The sequence below is a fragment of the Durio zibethinus genome, chromosome 24 (genome assembly GCF_047325235.1).
Source record: "Durio zibethinus cultivar Kanyao isolate XHJ-2024 chromosome 24, ASM4732523v1, whole genome shotgun sequence".
Lineage (NCBI taxonomy): Eukaryota > Viridiplantae > Streptophyta > Magnoliopsida > Malvales > Malvaceae > Durio > Durio zibethinus.
This window is the reverse complement of record NC_143185.1, coordinates 1,028,315-1,051,195: the sequence shown is the minus strand read 5'-3', so window position 1 is coordinate 1,051,195 and position 22,881 is coordinate 1,028,315. Positions and strand designations below refer to the sequence as shown.

Below are 22,881 nucleotides of genomic sequence, written 5' to 3'. Positions count from 1 at the left end.
ATTTTTTAAAGATATAAATATGTAAAGAAATTATCTAAGTTTAGAGTTTAGTTATAATAAAAATTTTATATTTATGCTTCTGAAGTTTCATGTAATGTAATTAATTTTTGTTAATTGAACAAAATTTATCAAGGCATGGGCATTTTTATATGCGGTAACTAACCGGACCCAGAAGATTGCATCAGCCCAGTTTTTTTGGGTCGGGTCCTGGTCCCTGTCCGGGTCCGGGTTTGATAAATGGTAAAAGCCTAAACAAGAGAGAGAAAAAGAAGGAATGAGAGAGAGAGAAGAGTAGCAAACAATAGAAGGGAAGTCTTCCTCTCTCTGTAGGTGCTGGTCTTTATTTGCTGGAAGAGAAGCCAAAAAGGCAAAAGCCATAACGCTTAAAATCCCTTCATTCTTTCGTAAGGTTTTTCTTTTTTCTTTTTAATAAAAGGTTTTTTTTTTCACTCTTGATCCTCTCTTTTAGTTTCAACCATCTCCCCTCAATCTTACATTGCAATTCAAATTCTTCGTTTCTTGCACTCCCTATCTTTGTTTTCCCTTCATTTCCCCATTGTTGCATGTTTAGAAACTTTTTTTCTTTTGCTAGATTTCGTTCAAAGTTAGCGTCTTTGAGGTTTTGCAAAATTAGGGCTTTTTTGGGGGTTTAGGTACCATTTATGTTCAGCTTCTAAAGCTTTGATTTTGAAGGGAAAGTTTTCTTCTTTAGCTGTTTTTGGTTAAATTTGCTGTGATAGCTTGGAATTAAAGCTTTGATTTTGAAAGGCATTAGCTTGGAATGTTTTAGATTTTGGTGGGTATTCGATATTTTCCCGGTGAATTATATTAGTGATGTCTGTGAACAACAATAACCCCCCTAAGAGCCTTGTGGCGTCTTCATCGCCCTTTGGTAATGCGGGGATGGTGCCACCATCTATGCCTGGAAACCCAGCATTCTCACAAGCACAGGCACAGGCACAGGCACAAGCACAACTCAATGCTGGTTTTCCAGCTCAGTATCAGTTATCTCAAGCTCAGGCCCTTGCTCAGGCTCAGTCAAAAGCTCAGGCTCATGCTCAAGCTCAGGCGCAGGTAGCTCATGCCCAATTCCAAGCACAACTACAAGCTCATGGTTTGTCCCTTAATCAGGCTCAGAATGCTGGCATTGGGAACTTAGGTTCGTCTTCACCGTCCATGTCTACTCCTGGCAGTGCAAGTGCAAAGAGGATCCTACAAAAGCCCCCTGTACATCCTTCTGGTCCTGGTGTTCCTGTGAATAACACAATCCCGCCTTTGAGAACAATGGAACTTACACCTGCTGCACGTAGAAAGAAGCAGAGGCTTCCTGATAAACAGCTACAGGATAGAGTGGCAGCGATTCTTCCTGAATCTGCTTTGTATACCCAGCTTCTTGAGTTCGAGGCACGTGTTGATGCTGCATTAGCTAGGAAAAAAGTTGACATCCAGGAAGCAGTTAAGAACCCTCCTTGTGTTCAGAAAACACTTAGAATATATGTCTTCAACACATTTGCTAATCAGATTAAGACTATTCCCAAGAAGCCTAACGCAGAGCCCCCAATGTGGACCCTTAAGATTATTGGGAGGATCTTGGAAGATGGGGTAGATCCAGATCAACCTGGGTTTGTTCAAAGGACAAACCACTTATACCCGAAGTTTTCATCTTTCTTCAAGAGGGTGACAATTTCCTTGGACCAGAGACTATATCCGGATAATCATATCATTATATGGGAGCTCGCTCGGTCACCTGCTCCTCATGAAGGTTTTGAGGTGAAGAGAAAAGGGGATAAGGAATTCACCTTGAATATACGGTTGGAAATGAATTATGTACCTGAGAAATTCAAGCTTTCTTCAGCATTAATGGAAGTTCTTGGTATTGAGGTTGATACGCGCCCCAGAATTATCGCTGCAATTTGGCATTATGTTAAGGCTAGAAAGCTTCAGAACCCAAATGATCCGTCTTTCTTTAATTGTGATGCACAACTACTGAAAGTTTTTGGGGAAGAAAAAGTAAAATTTACCATGGTTTCGCAGAAGATTTCACATCATTTGTCACCACCACCACCCATACATTTGGAGCATAAGATCAAGCTTTCCGGGAACAGTCCTGCTGGTACTGCATGCTATGATGTGTTAATTGATGTGCCCTTCCCTATACAAAGGGAATTGTCTGCTCTGTTAGCAAATGCAGAGAAGAGCAAAGAGATCGATGCTTGTGATGAAGCAATATGTGCTGCCATAAGGAAAATTCACGAGCATCGAAGAAGGCGTGCATTCTTTCTAGGGTTCAGTCAATCACCAGTGGAATTTATTAATTCTTTAATTGAATCTCAGAGCCGGGATCTGAAATTGGTAGCTGGGGAAGCTAGTCGAAGCTCTGAAAGGGAGCGCCGATCAGATTTCTTCAACCAACCATGGTAAGCTCATTTTGCTGTTTTAGTTGTAGTCGTTCTTGTTGACATTTGGATAATATATCTCTAGTTTGGAACCCTAGCCTATTACTTGTGCAGTCATTTCTGCTGATAATATCATGAATTGTGATTGATTTGGTAGAAACCTCAGTCTTCCACCGACCCTTCAACGGTATTGCTAGGTGTGCCTTGTCAAAGTTATTTTGCTATAGTCTATGGAGTCCACTCTTTCCTGTATATGACACATGCTTGGATTTTGCTAACTTGGTTTCTCTAAATAAGTTTCTTATAGAAAATGTAATGTTAGCAATAATGGTGATAATAGAATTTATGAAGGATTAAGACATATTCAAGTTCTGTTTTGGTGATGCTAACAGGGTGGAAGATGCTGTTATCCGTTATCTGAATCGCAAGCCACCTGCTGGAAGCGATGCACCTGGAAGCACATGAATCATGGTTCCGAAGCTATACGATTTTCATTGATTTGAATCATGTACCAATTGTAGGCCATTACTTTAATGGAATTAAGAGGGGATGTAGAACAGGAAGTAGCTTGTTTAGGCATAATTATCATCAAACTTAATAAAAAAAAATAGATAGTTTTTTTTTTTTTGTTCAATTTGTAATTTGTAATTTATATATATGGTAGACTGCAGGCTGCTTTTTTGGTTTGATTTCAATGTTTCTTCATGATCTATATCGCGGAGAAGAACTTTTATACTATTCGAACTGAATTAGTTGAATGATTTTTAAATTTAAATTTAAATTTTTTATATATTATTTTAATATGATTTTAAATATATTTAAGAATAAAATAATTTTTTATAAAACATTAATAAAAACATATAATTTGATTTGTTTCAAATTTTTAATATCTGATCCTAACATAAAATATATTTAATATTTGAATTTAATTTGAATTAAAAAAATTATTCGAACAGAATCAATTTATAATTTTGAATCGATTTTTTATTTTTTATTTTTTTTCTGTGTTGGATGCAAATATTTTTTAAAGAAAGGTTGAAAACAGAAAATGTTGGGCCATTGGGGAATGGTTATTTTTTGTAATTTAGCCCAAAAACAGGGTCATTTTCTTATCTCTCAATTTAAAGCGAGCCATAGCCAGAACCTGGCGGGAAAGTTAAAAGCCAAAGCCCAAATTCGGCTCTTCTGTTCTTCTTCATTGCAACCAAAGAAGCAGGAAAAGAACAGAGTAAAGAAATGGAAGAATCCAAAGAGAAAATGTGTTGGAGAAAAGAAGCGGATCAGAATCTAAAGCGGCTCCAATCGCTGCTCTTCGGCGCCGAGCTCTGTCTTGAGAAGCAGGATTTCGCGGCGGCTCAGATCCTCTTGCTTCGACTTCTCGGCTTCCTCGATTCTCGCTCTCACTCCGAAGTCGATGAGGCCTTCACTGGTCCCATCCGTAACGGCGCCGTCTCTAAGCTTGACTCAGCTCGCCGTGCCCTCGTTCAAGAATCTGATCGGTATATATGTATATCATGAATTAAATTTTAAGATTTCAACCTTTTTTCTAGTTCAATTTAATAAATTGAGATTCTGATATGCTTGCATCCTTTTGTAAATTTTCTATTAGATCTTTTCTTTTATTTCCAATCAAACTTGAAATTAAAGCTTGATTTTGTTTATTATTAGGAACTTCTTTGGTTTTAATATTAGTGTTAGGTATTTAAATCTTGATATTTGATGTTGATAAAGTGTGTTAAGAATCGTATGTTTTCAGCCTAGCATTTGAACAAGCAGGAAAAGCTCCTGGTTGTGTTTTTGGCATGAAAGGAGGTATTGACATTGATAAAATCAAGCAATCAAGTTATTTCTGTGCACTGCTTCAGCAATCTAAAGGAAAAGCTCTAAGTGAATTGGTATGAATACTAATTAGTATGCCATTTATTTGCAATTTTTATTCACGAAAAAGTTTATTCAGCCCTATTTTATGATTTAATTTGTATGGATTCACAGTTCCTTGCTGAACAAAGATCATAGTACAAGTTTTTTTGTTTGACTAGCCTGTGCTGTAACTGTGTCTCAGGGAGGACAGCAAGAGAGGCAAGATAAGTTGATTAGCAAGCCGTCACAAGCTATGACGCAGGCAAAGTTGACATCTTTGTATGGAAACAAAATTACAACAGCAAATAATTGCTCATATAAAAGTTCTTTGAACTCCAAAGATAACAGTTCCAAAGATTGTGTTATAGTGGAAAAGGGTCATTCTTATCACAACCTCCGTAGGGGACACAGTGTTTCAACCTTTTCCAAAGTTGAAGAGGAAGAAAGAGGCCATGGGAATAGCTCGGGGACAAAGCGCGCACACATAGAAATCAGTACCTTCAGAAACGACAGTGAAAGGTCATCGCCAAGCAATGAAGAATCTAATGCCGATGTTTCGGGGAATGGATTTGTAACAGCAAGAGCAAAACTGGTATAATTCAAAATGTTGGAGTTTTGGCATGTAAACTGTCAATCGTTGCAGTACTTTGTCTGGAGTATTTGGAAGTGAAACCATTTGTTTTACATTTTCTTACATTATTTCCATACATACTGATGTTAATCCCTTCGTTATAGGAAATGGATGTGAGACAAAAACGAGGGCTGGCTGGTTCTCCAAGTGCTTCTATCTCCCCACAGAAAGATACCAATTTTAATTCTAGAGGTTATGGTGCAAAATCATATGGTTTTTCACGCCGTGGAGTTCGTGGTAATTTTGTTCCCCCTATAAGATCTAATGGGGGCAGTTCTGGAAATGTGACATCACGAATTGGCGGAAAGAGTGATGATACATTAGATGACTCAACAAGGGCATGGTGAGTTACATAAATACTTTGAGGGAAAAATGCAATTTGAATTATGTCCTTGAGCATTGCCAGTGTACCTATGATCATGGATTATTTATTACATTTTCAATGCCAGTTTCAGAAAGGAGATTCAACCATTTAAGATTTCTGTTGACTAAAGAATTTCTTACCTTCCCCTTACAGAAAAATGAACTTTAATGCCTTCCTAGACATATTTTAAACTGATTTTAGGAATTACTTTTATCTCATATAACCAGGATCTGTTTTCATATTTTATATTTAATAGCATAATTGAGATGTTTTATGTTTGCCATCCAGCTTGGAAATGCTGTGTGGTCCTGATGGTGAGCTTCCCGAAAAATTAAGGAATTTGGAACCCCGCCTTATTGAGCATGTCAGCAATGAGATTATGGATCGAGATCCAAATGTTCGGTGGGATGATATTGGTATTATAAGATACATGAAACTTTCTTTTAGGCTTCATCTTTGTTCAACTATGTGCTTAACTAAAAATTGTTTTGTAATTTTAGATTTCTCCTAAAATTGCTGCAGCTGGCTTGGAGCATGCCAAAAAATGTGTGACAGAGATGGTCATATGGCCTTTATTACGTCCTGACATATTTAGAGGCTGTCGCTCTCCTGGAAGAGGTCTTCTTCTCTTTGGTCCCCCAGTAAGTATCTTTTAATTCTCTACAAAATAGGAGATGCAAATTCCATCCATAAATATATTTTTTCCCTATAAGAAAAAGTCTCAATAAGAATGCTAGTTCTTACTGTTCATATGTTAAGATATGAATGTACAACACCAATTCGTTACGTGTAGAGGATGAGATTCCATTGATACAGAGCCAATTCCAATAGACTTATTGAAGGGTCCCATTGGCGTGCATTCAGTAGGAATTGAACCTACGAATTCACCAATTATGAGTTGGGTGTTTTAAACTTTCAGCCGTGGATGCTTAGCGGGGATCCTCATACATGTTGAATAACCAAATTCTAATTTAAATGCAATGGGTTTATGACTTCTGTGGGCACCTACTATACCACAGGGAACAGGCAAAACAATGATTGGAAAAGCTATAGCTGGTGAAGCAAAAGCCACCTTCTTCTACATATCTGCTAGTTCATTGACAAGCAAGTGGGTATGTTTCTGTCCCCTGTTTTTCTTTAATGATACTTTGCATGTGCGTTTTTGAAATATGGGAAGGCTTGTCAAAAAATATTTAGGCACCTTAACATGGTACCTCTTAGATCCTAAGTATGTAGATTAAAACTACTTAAGTTGCTCCTAACATTTTTCCAGAAGCTACTATTTACTTTTATTTTCTCCCAGAGATTATATTGTATCAATTATGGGTAACATTGTAACTGGTGAATGTAGATTGGCGAGGGTGAAAAGCTAGTGAGGGCGCTTTTTGGAGTGGCAAGTTGTCGTCAGCCGGCTGTAATTTTTGTTGATGAAATAGATTCACTTCTATCTCAGGTAAGGTTTACCTTATGGCTCTTAAAGGAAAACTTGAATTGGTGCAGAGTTACCTTTGAATGCTATACTGTAATGCTGAGATGATTGGAGATTTGGTCAAACTGGATGATGATTTTATTTATTTGCTTTTGCAGGATATTCACCACTTGTAAACTATATTAATAAATGATGACTTATTTTCTTTTGATTGTTAATTATGCTTTTTTTTTTTTTTGTGAATTCTGTTTGAACTAGTGAATGCTTTGCATCCTTGTAATTTACAGACACACCACTTTCAAATCATAACAAGAATTTGGCCAAAGCAGTCTACTATACTCTACATCACAATAGTCTTTATAACCGGTCAATAAAGTGTTCTTCTAAAAGGTTTTTTTTTATCTTGTTACAGCGTAAGTCAGAAGGTGAGCATGAATCAAGTAGAAGACTCAAGACACAGTTCCTCATTGAAATGGAGGGCTTTGATATTGGCAGTGAGCAGATTCTTCTTATAGGTATTATTGAAGCCATGAATTCATACATATTTGTTGACAAATGGAAAAGGTTTCATTAAATGTCCTGTAGGAAATAAGAGTGTTATTTACTCTACTATACACAGTTTTGTTAAATACTTAATTCTTTCATAGTAAAAAGAGAACTAGTTCAATTATGTGATAATTATACCTGCATCTTATAAGAATGAAGCAAAATCTCTTATCCAAAGTTACATTTGATATTTTAATTTTTGGACTGGACTTCAATCTCTTCATATATGGTGATTCATATCAAGCAATTACATTGCATATTTGTATTATCCAGGAGCAACAAATAGACCTCAAGAACTAGATGAAGCAGCAAGGAGAAGGCTTACCAAGAGGCTTTATATCCCCCTTCCTTCATCAGGTGTAACTTACATTTCTTATCTTATCCAATTCCAGCCTTTTATTCCACAAAATTTGTTTCTGACTTACTTTAACTGGTGATGAAGAAGCAAGAGCCTGGATAGTACGTAATCTGTTGGAGAAGGATGGACTATTCAAACTTTCGGAAGAGGATATTGACGCCATATGCAAGTTAACTGAAGGTTAGCTTATGTTGTCTCTCAGCTGTTAAGCTGCTTTGTTTTATCCTAGCTATCCTTCGAAGTTGCCTTGTTCTGTACCTTTCCTTTGCAGGCTACTCAGGATCAGATATGAAAAACTTAGTGAAAGATGCATCTATGGGACCTCTTAGAGAGGCTCTGAGACAAGGCATAGAAATTACAAAGCTCAAGAAAGAGGATATGCGGTCAGTAACTCTTCAGGTAATGGCATGCAAGTCTGCACTGGAAAGCACACGTCTACACTGTAAAATTTTCGTCAGCTTAATCATTTTAAGTCACCTTCTTCTTATGTAGGATTTTGAGAATGCATTACAAGAGGTCCGACCCTCAGTTTCTCTGAACGAATTGGGTACGTATGAAGAATGGAACAAACAATTTGGAAGCTTATCACTCTAAAGATTGCACAAAGAATCAAAACAAAACAGAGATTGTTTTTGCTTTTAATTGGCAGAAAAGAATCACGCTTGTAAGCAGTAAGTAGCATCTTACTACTTTGACCTCTACGAAAATGAGATACTTTACTACTTTGATTTCTATTATCCCGTGGGTATTGTGTTATCAATTTGAATCAAGGTAGTTAACCCTAAGAAAAAAAAATCTGATATTTAATTTAGTTGATTTATATAACTATGATATCGAATATATTTATAATTCAAATTTTAATATTTACAATCTTTTCTTGTTGTCGGAAGAAGAGAAAGAAATAAGGTTAATGGTAGATGCTGACTCGTAAAGATTATTATTTTGAAGATTCGAAACTACCTAAAATATCAATACATGTGACATAATCGTTCCAATCACGCATGCATGTGCATTCTGTTTAGGTATTAGAGATAATTAACTATGCTCATGCCTTTACAATCCATATATAGTCCCCTGAGGGATAGCCAAATGATTTTGAATCAATGATCTTGATCGATTCAAATGGTTATGATTAATATCTGATCATAAAGATTCGTATTAACTATATATGTGACTGTTTTAGCTAATCATTTCCTCCTAACTATAACTCAGATGAGACATAAAGGCATATTGGCATCTTGCAATTTTAATTCAGAACCATTGACTCTCACTAAAATAATGTATTTTTTCGTCTTATCTTGAATGATCTCTTTTCTGAATCACAACCTTTAGTCCACCGGCCATATGAGCCGTCAAGAGTGGCACGAAAACCGGCTTTTCTGAAACCACTGGTTTGATTTCAAACTGCCTAAGTATGGAAGCCACAACATATTTCATCTGAATGAAGGCCATCTCCTTTCCAAGACAAACTCTTGGACCGGCCTGAAAAACTGGGAACTTGTACGGACATACATTCTTTATTGATCCTCCCTGGCAGGTTGGTTCAATGAACCACCGGCTTGGTCTGAACTCATGCCAGTCCTTTCCCCATAATGCTTCCATCCTCCCCATTCCGTAGGGAAAGTAGGTTACTCTATCTCCTGCCTGGACTAGAGTGCCATCAGGCAACATGTCATCCACGAGGGCATGCTTGGAGTCCCAGGCTACTGGTGGATAGAGCCTCATAGATTCACAAAGAGTGGCTTTCAACAATTTCAATCCCTTCAATGATACATAATCTAACAAGCTTTCCTCCATATTCTTTATCTCTTTCAGCAGTTCTTGCTCTATAACTGGATTGCGGGAAAGCAACCAGAAAAGCCATGTCATTGCTGCTGAAGTTGTATCCCTTCCTGCCATTATGAAGCTTATGGTCATATCTCGTATCACTTCCTCATCATGGCCAGCAAATATCAGCCTGGATAAGAGATCTTCACCACAATTCTCTCCACTTTCATCCATCTTTTTCTTCTTGTCACGAATTATCTCCTCAACATAGGCACGAACTTCCTCCACAGCATCCTTTAGCCTTTTCTCTGATCCAACTCCAAGCCATTTCTTGACCTTCCAAACCAAGAACAAAGGAGCAGCTCCACGCTTGGCACATATCTCTGACGCCATGTCAAAAGCTTTATTAAGAGGCCAAACAGGCAGAGAAGTATCTAAATTACAGCGATCCACCCCTAATGAGACCTTGCAGATCATATTGAACGCAAGTCTTCTCAGCAAGTCCTGGAGGTCCACCACTTCTGATGCCTCAGCCAATGACTCTAGCAAAGGTAATAATTGATTTTCCACCTCTTCCTCCAATGTACTCATCACAAATTCCCTCAAAGAATTGGTGCTGAAAGCATGGCTTGCTAACTTCCGTTGCAAGCGCCAAAGCTCCCCATCCACATTGAATATCCCGTAGCCAAGAAAGTCACCAAGAATTTCAGTGAAAGGCTGGCCTTTAGGGAAGTTGTTGAAGTTGGTCTTGAGCATGTACTCAACATTCTCCGAGTTTGCAGTTACAATTGTTCTTCGAGCACCTAGCCGGTTCACCACAATTGTATTGGTGGCTGATTCTGCAAGGAGCTCTGTATACCAATCTAACAAACGAGTGCGGTTTTTGTAGAAGGAAATCAAGCAGCCGATTATTGGATAGGCTGCGGGGCCACGTTCTGGCAATTTTGGAGCTCTGCAGACTTTACATAATATCGCATGCAACAAAGGTAAAAACACTGATATGAACACAAACTTCCAGGGCACAACCCTAAATAGAGACATCAATAGTTCCATCGTAGCATAAAGATGACAGAAATCGAGGCCCTCGATGAACTGATGGTTCTGCAACGTCAAGGGGGCTTGCAAAACTAGCTCTCTAGAGGGTTATGAGAAATATATCAGCTATTCAGCCACTAGTATTAATATTTTTAAAACGTTGTGTCATTATCTTGGCTATTATATCACAATCATGAGTAGGTGTAGTTGGCCCACAACATACGTGCATTAAGAGAAAAAAATATTTCTGTAAAACATTAAAAAAAATACATCTTGCTTAAAGGAGGGACAGAGAATTACTATGATATTGTGCTCTACCTGAGAGACAACAACAAAAAAATTAGAGAAATTGGATTTGTTAACACTGTCAGCTTCCATAGTTCATTACAGAATTAACTTAACTGATGATTTAAGAAATGATAGCAACTGAGTTTTGAAAGTACAAACATCACTGTCAATCCTACTAATCCATTTAAACTTGTTACAGAAATCTAATATATCAAAGACAAAAACTCAATTATTGTTTCCTGATATTGGTATAGATATGGATAACCCTAACAGGTTTTTGAAATATATATATATATATATATATATATATATATATATTTAAGGATAACTCTAACATGATGTGTGGTTTTTCTTTGCCTGGTTTTTCTACAAAATGATGTGTCTTCTTTTTAAATTGGCAAATTCCACAATATGATTAAACAAGAGAGCAGTTAAAAAAAGGGTTTGTCTATCTTTGTCCAAAGTGTTGACTTGCAAGTCTTAAAGTTACCATTTCAACAATCATTCTTCTGCAGTGTTCAAATAGCTGTTAGCGTAAACCGGTTTTCTACTCTTACAGTATACTTCTCAGGTTTCAAATGGTAGTCAATTTATGAATACTATGCTTATTATATAATAAAATTAGATTAAATAATTTTATTTATTTAATATAAATATATATAAAAATTAATTTCTGTTCAAATTTATATTCAAAACTTTAAAACCCATAATATATATAAAATTTATATATATATATATATATATATGGATTTGTCATTAAAAATAATTTTTTTGTAAACAGCAATAAAATAATTATGTCTTTTTTTTTAGATATTTTTGTTTACAATAATATTTATATTCCTTTAAGATTATATCAAATAAAAATAAATTGTCTTTTTTTAAAAATAAAAATATATATTATTAAATGATAAATTAAATAATAAAAGAACTATTAACATACTTTCACTTTAGTAATTTTGACTAATTTATTATGCAAAATATGAAAAATGTTAGAAAATTGTTGAAAAAGATAAAATTGAAAAAACTATTATTATTCATAAGAAAGAAACTATAATAATAATGAAATATATATTGAATAAAAGTAAAAAAATAAATAAATTACAATAGTAATAGAATATACCTTGAAAAAAGTTATTGAAAAAAAAATTGATGTACAACACATTATATTTGTAGTTTTAAATTGGTAGAAGAATTTTTTAGTGGGAATTAGAATTAAATAGATAATTTTAAAATTAACATTTTAAAATTTAAAATAGATATAATAAGTTATAAAGATAATATTAAATTTTTTACATTTATTTGAAATATAAATTTGATAATTAGAGTTCAAATAGATATAATTATTTTGATGATTTTATTATTTAAACATTTAAAATGAAAATTTTTTGAATTTTTAAAATCTTATATAAAGTTACTTGAATTTTTAATGTCTTACATAAATTTTAAAAAAAATAAAAATTTGTTGAAATATTTAGATAAACTTAATCTTTGTAATTTTGAAACATGTTTAAAAGATTTTATAATTAAATAAATTTTTAAATAAGGTTATTTGATAAACAACTAAAATTATTGATTAAAAAATTAAAATCCATATTTCGTATTTTTAATTTGAGAAAATATATTTTTAAATCGATTCCATTTTTAATTATAATTTGAATAATTTTGATATTTGAATAAATTTAAAATTATCTAATTTGTAATTAAAAGAAACTATCTTATTTTTTAAAAAAACTATTATATATATCATTTAAGAGAGTTGTCAATATAAATGTTTATATGACAAATTTATTAATGTATGTTGTTATATAATATATACTAGATTTAACCCGTACAATGCATGAAATAATTTTATTTATTTAATATGAATATATATAATTAGTTTCTTTTTAAAATTATATTCAAATCTTTAAAACTCATAACATATATAAAATTTATATATATTGACTTATAATTAAAAAATAAAATTTTGAAAACAGTAAAAAAAGAATTATATCTTTTCTTTGGATATTTTTGTTTACAATAATATTATATACATGTAAAATTATATCGAATAAAAAAAATTGTCTTTTTTAAAAAATAAATAAATATATATTATTGAATGATAATAAATAATAAAAGAAGTAGTAACACATTTTCATTTTAGTAATCTTGATTAAATTATTATACAAAATATAAAAAATATTAAAAAATATGTGAAAAAAGAAAAATAAATTGAAAAAAATTATTATTTTTCATAAGAATGAAACTGTAATAACAATAAAATAAATCTTAGAAAAAATGTATAAACAAAAAAAATAAATTGCAATAGTAATAGAATATACCTTAGAAAACGGTATTGAAAAAAAAATTGATATATAATATATTACATTTGTAGTCTTAAATTTGTAAAAAAATTCTTTAGTGACAATTAGGATTAAATAGATAATTTTTAAATTAATTTTTTAAAATTTAAAATGGATATAATAAGTGATAAAGATAATATTAATTTTTTTTATATTTATTTGAAATATAAATTTAATAATTAGAGTTCAAATGAATATAATCATTTTAATAATCTTATTATTTAAAGATTTAAGATGAAAATTTTTTGAATTTTCTAAATCTTACATAAAATTACTTGAATTTTTAATATCTTACTTAAATTTTTTTAAAAAAGATAATTTTTTAAATTAAGATAAAAAAAGATTGTTGAAATATTTGAATAAACTTAATTTTTGTAATTTTTAAACAGGTTTGAAAGATTTTGATAATTAAATAATTTTTAAATAAAGTTATTTAGTAAACAACTAAAATTATTTATTAAAAAAATAAAATCCATATTTCATCTTTTTAATTTTAAAATATGTATATCTAAATTGATTTAATTTTTAATTATAATTTAAATAATTTTGATATTTGAATAAATTTAAAATTATCTAATCTATAATTAAAAGATTTTATTCTTTTAAAAAACTATCTTATATATTATTTAAGAGAATTGTCTATATAAATATTTATGTGATAAACTTGTTTATGTATATTATTATATTAAATTAAATATTATTTTATTTATTTGATAATACAATTAGGAGTATTTTGGGATTTTTGTGGGTCTAATCCTGCACCGGACGATTTTGAGGGGTCATTTTATGCCCCTTTGAGCCGCTTTCTTTTGCTGATATCAATTATAGCTTTGATATTTGCAGGAAAATTGCATTTACTCTCAAGTCATATCTGTTTTGTCATATGACAAGCTGCTGGGACCTGACTGAAACCCTGGAGACTGAACTTCACTCAAGCTATATCCAAAACAAGCCCTCGCATCTCTATAATCTTCCAGTGTTTCTTGATTACAGTCCAATTCCACTGTGACTTCGTTTGTCTTTTATCCATAGGAGAATCCCCATGTGATGAAAATGAAAAAATAAAAGATGGGTATCATCATCAATACAGATTTGCCACCAAACATCTATATTCTCTTCTCTTCTCCACATCATGCCCTGAACTTCCAATGCTGAAAATCTGTAATGATAAAAAACCTGAGCCACCAATTCATTGATCATCCAATCCAATGGCTGGGGTTCCAGGAAAGTTCCCCAAGAGACGTATAATGGTGGAAAGTCATACAGATAAGGGTAAAAATGTGGGTCCTTAAAACTGCTTTATGTCTCTTCTTTGATCAGTATTTTGTTCTCCACCCACATGCTCTCATCCACACACACTGCCAATCCTTTCTTTTCTTTTCTTTTCATGGTTTCTAATCAGTGATCTCCTTGTTTTCCCTGTAGCCGACCATAAATGGGCACCACATCAAGGAAATGTGACTAGATTTTGCTGTAGAATCATTAAATCAAAGCTCAGCTGGACCATACGAATATATAATATATATTTGATGCGTTTCTGATCAAATGTGAATGATTAAAACCCGGATTATTTAATATATAAGAGCTTATTAATGAGACAAGAATGTGATAATATTTAACAAATCACCGAAGTTTTGTTCCCAATTCTATAATGGGAAAATGTTTTCTATGCCTGCCAAAAGAAATAAAAGAACAAGGGAAAAAAATGAAAGGAAAAAATTTTCTGGTTGTATGAAAGATTCAAAGGGGTTATCTTGCTAGTATTATTATTGGTTCATAGTGCGAATCCAAGTGTTGTTTTTGATGGTATGTTGGCATGTGCTATGTCTTGGCAGAAGGAAACAATGAACCAAACATAGCAAATTGAAAGTACATTAAGAAGATGACATTGGCTGGTTGGTTTTAATCTATCAAGCCTGTTGAAACTTGGGGAAAAGTTAAAATAAACTGTTAGTTTAGTTAGTGATACTGGAGTGGCTTAGGGTTTTGAATTTGAACCTCAATGCTAGCTTGAAAAAAAAAAAAAAAAGGGACAGATTAAAAAAATTAGAAGATCACCAAGAAAATGGCTTTGTGGGGATCTGGATTTAGGCCATTAATTCATGTTAAATATTCAGGGTATAAAATGCAACTGAACGGAAAAACAAACCTTGTAAAATTTTTGTTGCCTCTTCCCAAACTTTTGCAAGCAATAAAAACTAAATAGATCCCTTTCAAAAAAGCTTCACCTCTCTTTTTCTTTTTCATTTTGACAGCTTTACGAATTGGCTTGGCTTGATCCCTTGCCGACATGTCATCCTCCCATTCCATTGGATTGCAATGATGTTCTGTCTAAGCAAAACTCAACAGGAGAGAAAACAAACCCAATGGCTAAGAGTTTTTGGTCGTGTAGTTCAAATTACTTTGTGAACAGTTGCTAACTACTAACTGCTAGACAGTTCTTCTCAATCAAACTTACTTGGATAGTTTAAGAGGGTATGCACATGTATGAGGAGACCTGGCCACAGTAAAAGTTTTCATATAATTGCTACCTTTTGTTCAGCACCTCAGCTACTAGGTTAAAACAGTGGAACCCCATTATCTACCAATGATCCCAGAAGCTGTTTCTCAGAGATTTTTGCATTAGATGCCATATCCCGATGTAAATGGAAGATGGCGCAATATTGGCCCTATAAACAGCATGAAAGTAGCAATACCAGGGGACATGGATGGTCACAGGTAACCCAGAATATGAAATAATGCGAGATTGAAGAGGAACCACGTTGCAATGTTTTCAACAGCTCATCTGTCCAGATTACATAAGAATCCACTAAAACAGCATTATCAGATCCAAATGATACTATTTTTGGACAAAACACATGCTAAAGAAAGTCAGCCACATATTTCAAAATGATAGTCAAGTTATTTAACTGTTCATTAGGTTTGATTTACATATTCGAGTGGCCCACGTGGACATGAACTTGGTGACATGAAGTATTCAGAATCCCTCTTAGGTTCCAAATATCTTGCACGTTTTCAGGTTGGACATTTGCAGCTGAATCCACATGCAAATCAATGAAAAGAAAAGACACGTATATGGAAAACAGCTACCAATACAATGGATGGGAAATGGAATGCCAATGTTTGTGGCCATCAGCTAGCTTAAAAACAATTATAGGAGGAACTGAAATAGGAAAAATTCTCCAGAAACTGAACAGGACTATGCGATGCTATAGAAAAACTTGCCTTGGCGCTGATTTGAAGACAAGGATGATGTGGCGGTTCTTGTGAAAAATCAGAAGGTCCTCTTATTCCTGGCATTTTCACTTCCTTTTCTTCATCTATGATTCTCTCAATATCTCAAACTGAAGCTATCATGTTGTACCGGCTATGGAGAAGCTAGAGAAACAACAGTGTTTGTTGGGTTTTAGTTTAGTTTACAAAATTGATTTGGTGTTGACGAGGCTACAACTACAAAAGGAAGAGGCCAATCCTCCACTGTCGATCTGCAAGTCGGACCCTCTTCTACAATGAAGATAATCTTTGATTTTGATTAGTTAAAAAGCCAACTTGAGCTTGTTAGTAACACGGAGACAAATGGCATTTTTTGGGGTTTTTATTGGTTTTTACGATGTCTTTATTTGGATTTGTTATTTTGTTTGGCTTTTTTAATTTTATTTAAATGAAGCTGGAAAGTTTTGGAAGTACGGGGTCTTCCTGGAATCCACAGAATCTGTTTTCCAGGAAAACAGAGAAACCACGTTTCAATCCAAGCCATTGTTTCTTCGTCAGGATTTCTGTGTTACACCATAGCTACTAAGCAGGAACAGTGCCAACCATTGTTGGTAACCGTGGGTTTCAAGGCACACCATGATTGAAACATATTAACAAAACGAAGCAAGCATCATGTTTACTACAGGATTAAAAATTTGCTATAATTGATTTATCCTGTGGAACAATAGTATACAGTATTTTTCTCTGTTCCTTTGAGTATCAACCGTATTTATGTTACTGTAAATTCCCAAAAACTATCATCATCATAGTTACAAAAGAAGAACAACTATAAAACACCTGCCATTGATTTGCAGCAACATATGATTCCCTTCGCTTAATTTAAACTATCTTCTGTATGGACAAATGTTTTACAACAGCTACAGATGCTCTTTACAAATCTTCCTCCATTTTCTGTTATCTCTGTTGCCTGGCAATATAATATATCTTACATGAAAAGGGGAACCAAATCTTGCAAGGCAAAGTGGAAATCTGAAAAAAGAAAAATCCCAAAGAAAATCCCGTCAATATAAAAAAAAAAAGCATAAGTTGTGATTTGCATGTGTGAATCATTATACTAAAATGAAACAAATACAAGGTAATAGCAATATGAAACTGTGAATGGCATGTTGCAAACCCCTTATTGTTCAGGACAAATTAGGCTGAAATTTTTTAAATGGAAAGAAAAAGATATGCATGTAAATGATTATGGAAATCTGAAAATAACAGTGCAAATCATACCTATTAAAGATGTTTTAAACTATGACTTTCTCCAGAGCATGAGAGCAATGCTAAGCTTTTTCTGCAACGTTCATCTGAGTTGCACGGTTAAGAAGATTTTTGTATTCACGACTTCTTGACCAGATATCAATCTCACGAGCACGTAGGACAGGCAGAGGATGTGAAAGTTGTCTCGTTTGAGCATTTCTGAACATCATTAGTTAATTAAACAACCAAAAGGAAAGTGATAGGCCGAGTTTTAAATGCTCTGCTCAAACAATTGCTCACCTTATATACCACCCAATTGGGCTTGAAGAAGCTTTATCATAAGAGCGAGCTTGCTCCAAAAATGCATCCACATTTAGCTGATCAGCCATAGATGGGCAGCCACCAGCTAATTTCATCAGCACAGAGATGACAGCCTCTTGTAGGTGCATCACAAGAAAATCAGATAATGAAATTTCAACTATTTAATCGCAGATTATGTTAGCTCAGAGATTTTTTTGCATACCTTGGGATCTTGTGCAACAAGAAGGGCTGCACGATCACAAGTTAGCTCTGCTGCCCTTACCCAACGGAATAACTGTTCCTCTAAAGTTTGAGCTATAAAGCCACCAAGTCCTGTGAAAAACTAAGGTATTCAAAGCTGTGTTGTTTATTAACTGCAGTAGTACTGTTACTGATATACGCCAACAGATATATACTCATAACCAAAACATAAGGTTGTTTGGAGGATAACATGAAAATGTGCCATCTAAATTCTTATTTACTACAGTAGCAGATTGGAAACGTTATTCCTAGTTCCTGTAAACACAATCCTCCTAAACATACGCAGGTTCTTTTCTCCTCTGTAAGATACATGCCAGCAAATAACAAGCAAGCCAATGCTTATGTATACGGCTAGCATATATGTTCCCTCAAATATATATGAAGTACTGCTCAAAAGGTCAAGTGCAATAACTTAAGCAAACATCACTTCTCCTCTAGTCCATAAGCTTGTTTGGTCATTTTCTCATACATATAATGTGCCGTAATTGAACAAAGAATGTACAAAAGTAACTAAGTTGCCTCAACTGATGGAGAGACCAAACACATACCAGGTACACTATAGGCTCCAAGAGTGAGAAGATTTGCAAAGGTCAGCCATACACCATGATCGCATTTGAGATGACCTAACTCATGAGCCAAAACAGCCTATTTCAAAGTTGCACAGAACCAAAAAAAAAAAAGTTAATGGCATTTTATCATTTAAATCACAGCACTACTACGGAAAATAAAGCACATCCAATTCGATTCAAACATTTATAATCACATATATGTATATGGCAACATTTGTAAAAGAAAACAGAAAAAGTAAAAAAAAACCAATCAAACTAAACAAAAACAAGAAAACTTAAATCTTAAAGGATTCAAGCAGCAGTCAATACAAACTATAAGGGAATAACAAAAATGAAGAGACAATAATTTAAGTTGGTTCGCAATGGAAAGAGCACGAGAAAGAAGTGAAGACCTGCAATTCTTTTCGTGTCAGAAGCTCCACAAGACTAGAATGAACCACAACAAAAGGTTTTTTACCACTTATAGCCAATGTGTAAGCATTCGGAATAGGACTTTGACGAACATAGAGATCAGGAGGTTCAATATTTAATATCCCCGCAGCCTCAATCATCAATTTATGAAGTTCCGGAAGCTGATACAAGAAAAAAAAAAAAAAAAGAAAAGTGGAACAATTTACATAGGATAAAACCAGTAAAACAACTTGAAACAACAAATTTCTAAACATCAAATAACCTGGTCTTTTGAAACAAGGACTGAAGTTCCTATATTCTCAAGAAACATCATTTGCTCTGTCACGGTTCCTGCTACAAAGAATTCAAAAAAGAAAAGCTTCTTTAACATCGAAAATTCGCCAGAATTATAATAAATAACAAAATTACATGATTTTGCATGTATGTGAAGCATACATCTTTGAATTGACGTTATATGAATTTAAATAGCATCTGCACGACGCGGTAGAGCGGTATAGCAATAGCGGGGCTGTCCACCATCATTACTCACGGTAATGGAGATACAAATAGTAATATATTGTGTCCATAAATAGTGATTTAACAAAAAATTGCAATCATAACGGGATGCTAAAACTATTATTTATGCTTTTTTTTAAAAAATATCTATGAATTTTATAACATATTAATTTTGAGTTATAACTAAAAATATGTGAAAAAGTTATTTTAACTTATAAATATAAGATTAAAATATTATAAATTACTTTAAATATTATAAATAAATATTATTATATTAAACTTTTTTTTTTTACTTTATTTTATGATAAATTGTAAACATTTTTTAAAAAATTTTACATTGTAAGTATCCTTATCTTATTCGTTATATCCTTATTCTTATATCCGATAAACGCGAACCAATGCATTTTAAATCCCTGGACTTTACATCTTAGAATTTCCTCGGTTTTAATCAGATTTAATTTTGCTTTTAACTATCTAATTTTGAATTTTCAAAACGAAAATGAAATCAAATTACAAAAAGTAAATAGAAAAAAAAAAAAACCAACAATCAAAGTTACCTAGTAAAGCTCTTCCTAGTTCGCTAAGCCCTGGAATCGCTCTCAATAGCAGCGTATTCTGCAACCATACAAATAATAATAATTATTATTATAATCAAATAAAAATAATATGGATAAAAGAAAATTTATTAAAAATTTGCAAAAGAAACCGGACCTGTTTATCAAGCGGATGCCGGAAATCATCGGCGTCGAGGTCGCGAAACACAAGTGGAGAAGCTCTGGAGTAAACCGAAAACTTGATTCTTCCTTTTCTCTCCTTGAACGATCCGAATCCCACAGAAAACGGACCACCAAACCTAGACTCAGTCGGAGCTCCGAAGCTGAAACAGAGCGAAGATGTAAAAGAACAAGGCTTTTGAAAAAGGAAAGAGAGAGAAGAGAGAACCAAAGAAGCCATTGATTTTCGAAACAAGCCCAGATATTGAGAAAAAAAAAACTTTAATTCTTTGATTTTAGAGCCTTCTTTTTTTGGAATTTTTCGAAGATATTTTTTGTAGTTTTATGGTAACCGTTTGGCGCCACTTCATTTTCTTCAGGCCGTTGACTTTCATCGGCTTCTTTGTAGTTTCAAACTAAACCTAAGGGTAAATCTGGTAAAATGCTTCCATTGTCTCAAAACTCCAGCACGTTGTCGTTTTAAATGACGGTCGGCAAAGAAAAAAAAAAAAACCCGTCTTTCTTCTCTTCCTGGTTCCTCAAATTTTCGTTTATTTTTTTAGCTTTAACATAATGTAAAACTCTTAATTTTATTTAAATTTACATAAATCCATATCAAGATTGAATCTTTATAATTAAAATTTTTTTCTTTAACAGGAAACATTCAGTGAATCGACCACCAACCCCAGATGGTGCTGAAGATCAAGGGAAAGAACCCACCCTTCAAGAAATTATTAACATAAAGGTTTTCATTCTCTTTTTTCTATAGCAATTTTTGAGTGATTTTATTTTTATTTATTTACTATGATTTGATTGAATTTAGCAGTTAATTGAGAGTGGGGAAAAAGAGAGGTTAATGGAGCTGTTAAGAGAAAGGCTCATAGAATGTGGATGGAAGGATGAGATGAAAGCTCTTTGCAGGTTTTTACTTTTAACCACTTTTTTTACTGTCTCCTTTCTATCAAGTCATTGTATCAACTTTGAACTGCCTTGCTTCAATGAATCATTGTAGTGTTAGCTTAGCTATAATTAATCTTAAGGGTTTGCATTTATAGTATCTGAAAGTGGAGAGAACGTTCAAGTTTCCTCATAGATAAGGGAATTATAATACTTTTGATTCTTTGGATTAAGTTGTGTCATGCCATAATACTTCAAAGACAGTCTCTTTGTTGCAAACCATGGATTAAGTGATTTAATTGATGGGAATAAGTTTGCTCTGGGTTTCTTAGGCCTTGATCTGATGTTTCCTGCCTTGTAAGGATGCAATAGTTGATAAACTTCTTGTCAGATTGCAGTGCAATGTCAAAATGTGAGAGATATGCTTCATTTTCCAGACACTTAGTGTTTTCTGTTACAGCGACACTGAAATATGCTTAGAATGATGATGCATCGGATTTTATCTAATCTGGTGATGTTGTGGTGTTTCGGAGAATGACAATCAAAACTATGTAATAAACGTTTCTTGATAGTTACGTGAAGCTTTATAACTCTTTTGTCAGCCTTTTGTTCTTGTCTATTATTCTTTTTTCTTCTCAGGGACAGACAAATAGAGAAATGAAATGCCGTAAAATCGATAATTGTTCCACTGGGGGCTTGTTCCTTGAAAATTAATGATTTATCCAAGAAGTTATTTGTTTCTTTTGGTGTTTAAGTTTATTCCAATGTATTTAGCTTCCTCATATACTTCATCTTTGCTTGCAATCTTTATGATACTTTATGAAATCTCTTCACTTTGATGAAGAACAGGGCATATATTAAGAAGAAAGGAAGAAATAACGTCACTATGGATGACCTTGTGCATTTGATCACTCCGAAAGGAAGAGGTAACGATCTACTTTTTCCTCTATTATTTTCCTTGCAATTATCAGCATTCGATAGCTTGAAGCAATGGATCAGTTATGGTGGAGAAAACAAGTTCTTATGGTATAAAAATCCTCAGTTTTATTTTTGTATACTCTTCCTCATGTTATGCTGTTTCATAGTCCAAGTTGCTGGTTGCTTATAAATTGAGTTTTGTTTGAGTTACCTGCTTTTAAGCTCATGATTTCTGTTTCCTTCTATATTATTTGCATTTCGTTTCAAGTCCATGACTGGTTTAATCTTTGTTTATGCAGCTTCCATTCCTGACTCCATAAAGACTGAGCTATTGCAAAGAATTCGTTCTTTTCTCACATCGGCTGCTCTTTGACCGTCACCATGCTTTGATTATGGCAAAGGAGGAAAGTTTTAGAGCTGTCGCTAGATGGACTTCAATGGAAACCTGATTAAGGTTTGGCTTTATCAAATACGTCTTGTTGAATGGTTAAGGAAGACGTTATTTACTTGAAATGGCAGAATAGCATTAGACCAATGGAATGAATAGGATTTGTTGCAAGTTAGGTGGAATTTCATTTATCAATTCTTGCTGTGATGCGATCAACAAGTTACAGATGTTTCCAATTGTCAACTACCGTTTCTATTCCTTGTTACACTCATAATGGCATGATCAACGAGTTCATGGTAGAACTATGTTAAACTTGTTTCTTTAGGTGTTCGGTTTGAGAGTGCCCCAATAATTCACTTTCAAAATGAAATTGAAATGTCAATTACCACACCAGCTACACTACATAAAACGAGATGTTGTGTCAAAATCGCATCGCTGTCATATCTTTTTTACGT

The 22,881-nt window shown here is 33.6% G+C and overlaps 4 protein-coding genes and 1 pseudogene across 8 annotated transcripts; 3 read left to right on the top strand and 2 right to left on the bottom strand.

Moving 5' to 3' along the window:
* The first annotated feature begins 276 nt into the window (after positions 1-276).
* On the top strand, positions 277-3,085 carry LOC111316554 (SWI/SNF complex component SNF12 homolog). Its single transcript, XM_022918534.2, has 2 exons — positions 277-2,417; positions 2,789-3,085. Exons 1-2 carry the CDS (start codon positions 835-837, stop codon positions 2,859-2,861), a joined length of 1,656 nt encoding a protein of 551 aa, XP_022774269.2. The 5' UTR covers positions 277-834; the 3' UTR covers positions 2,862-3,085.
* A 456-nt stretch (positions 3,086-3,541) lies between these two features.
* Positions 3,542-9,526, top strand: LOC111316553 (ATPase family AAA domain-containing protein FIGL1-like). 2 transcript variants are annotated; one of them, XR_016333317.1, is made up of 14 exons: positions 3,542-3,895; positions 4,153-4,291; positions 4,459-4,848; positions 4,992-5,230; positions 5,540-5,667; positions 5,774-5,892; positions 6,271-6,363; positions 6,603-6,704; positions 7,093-7,195; positions 7,500-7,583; positions 7,669-7,764; positions 7,856-7,983; positions 8,077-8,255; positions 9,400-9,526. XR_016333317.1 is itself a non-coding variant. In XM_022918533.2 (13 exons), exons 1-13 carry the CDS (start codon positions 3,633-3,635, stop codon positions 8,176-8,178), a joined length of 1,986 nt encoding a protein of 661 aa, XP_022774268.2. In that variant the 5' UTR covers positions 3,542-3,632; the 3' UTR covers positions 8,179-8,390. The 2 variants fall into 2 exon arrangements, 1 of the variants encoding a protein (XP_022774268.2); XM_022918533.2 differs by lacking the exon at positions 9,400-9,526 and having other exon boundaries at positions 8,077-8,390.
* Positions 8,749-10,518, bottom strand: LOC111315893 (cytochrome P450 94B3 pseudogene; annotated as a pseudogene).
* Positions 10,519-16,916: 6,398 nt separating this feature from the next.
* Positions 16,917-20,553, bottom strand: LOC111316549 (plastoglobule-localized metallopeptidase 48, chloroplastic-like). Of its 4 annotated transcripts, none has more exons than XR_016333060.1 (9): positions 20,222-20,545; positions 20,068-20,125; positions 19,278-19,348; positions 18,997-19,176; positions 18,584-18,680; positions 17,998-18,107; positions 17,775-17,908; positions 17,508-17,693; positions 16,917-17,258 (listed from the first exon to the last, which is right to left on the bottom strand). XR_016333060.1 is itself a non-coding variant. In XM_089753362.1 (7 exons), exons 1-7 carry the CDS (start codon positions 20,462-20,464, stop codon positions 17,771-17,773), a joined length of 894 nt encoding a protein of 297 aa, XP_089609488.1. In that variant the 5' UTR covers positions 20,465-20,551. The 4 variants fall into 4 exon arrangements, 1 of the variants encoding a protein (XP_089609488.1); XR_016333061.1 differs by having other exon boundaries at positions 19,278-19,345; positions 20,222-20,544; XR_016333062.1 differs by lacking the exon at positions 16,917-17,258 and having other exon boundaries at positions 17,555-17,693; positions 17,775-17,910; positions 20,222-20,553.
* Positions 20,554-20,700: 147 nt separating this feature from the next.
* On the top strand, positions 20,701-22,729 carry LOC111316552 (transcription and mRNA export factor ENY2-like). The gene is made up of 5 exons (XM_022918532.2): positions 20,701-20,798; positions 20,881-20,968; positions 21,050-21,144; positions 21,970-22,046; positions 22,338-22,729. Coding segments are annotated over exons 1-5 (336 nt in total). The 5' UTR covers positions 20,701-20,796; the 3' UTR covers positions 22,412-22,729.
* The last annotated feature ends 152 nt before the right edge of the window (positions 22,730-22,881 follow it).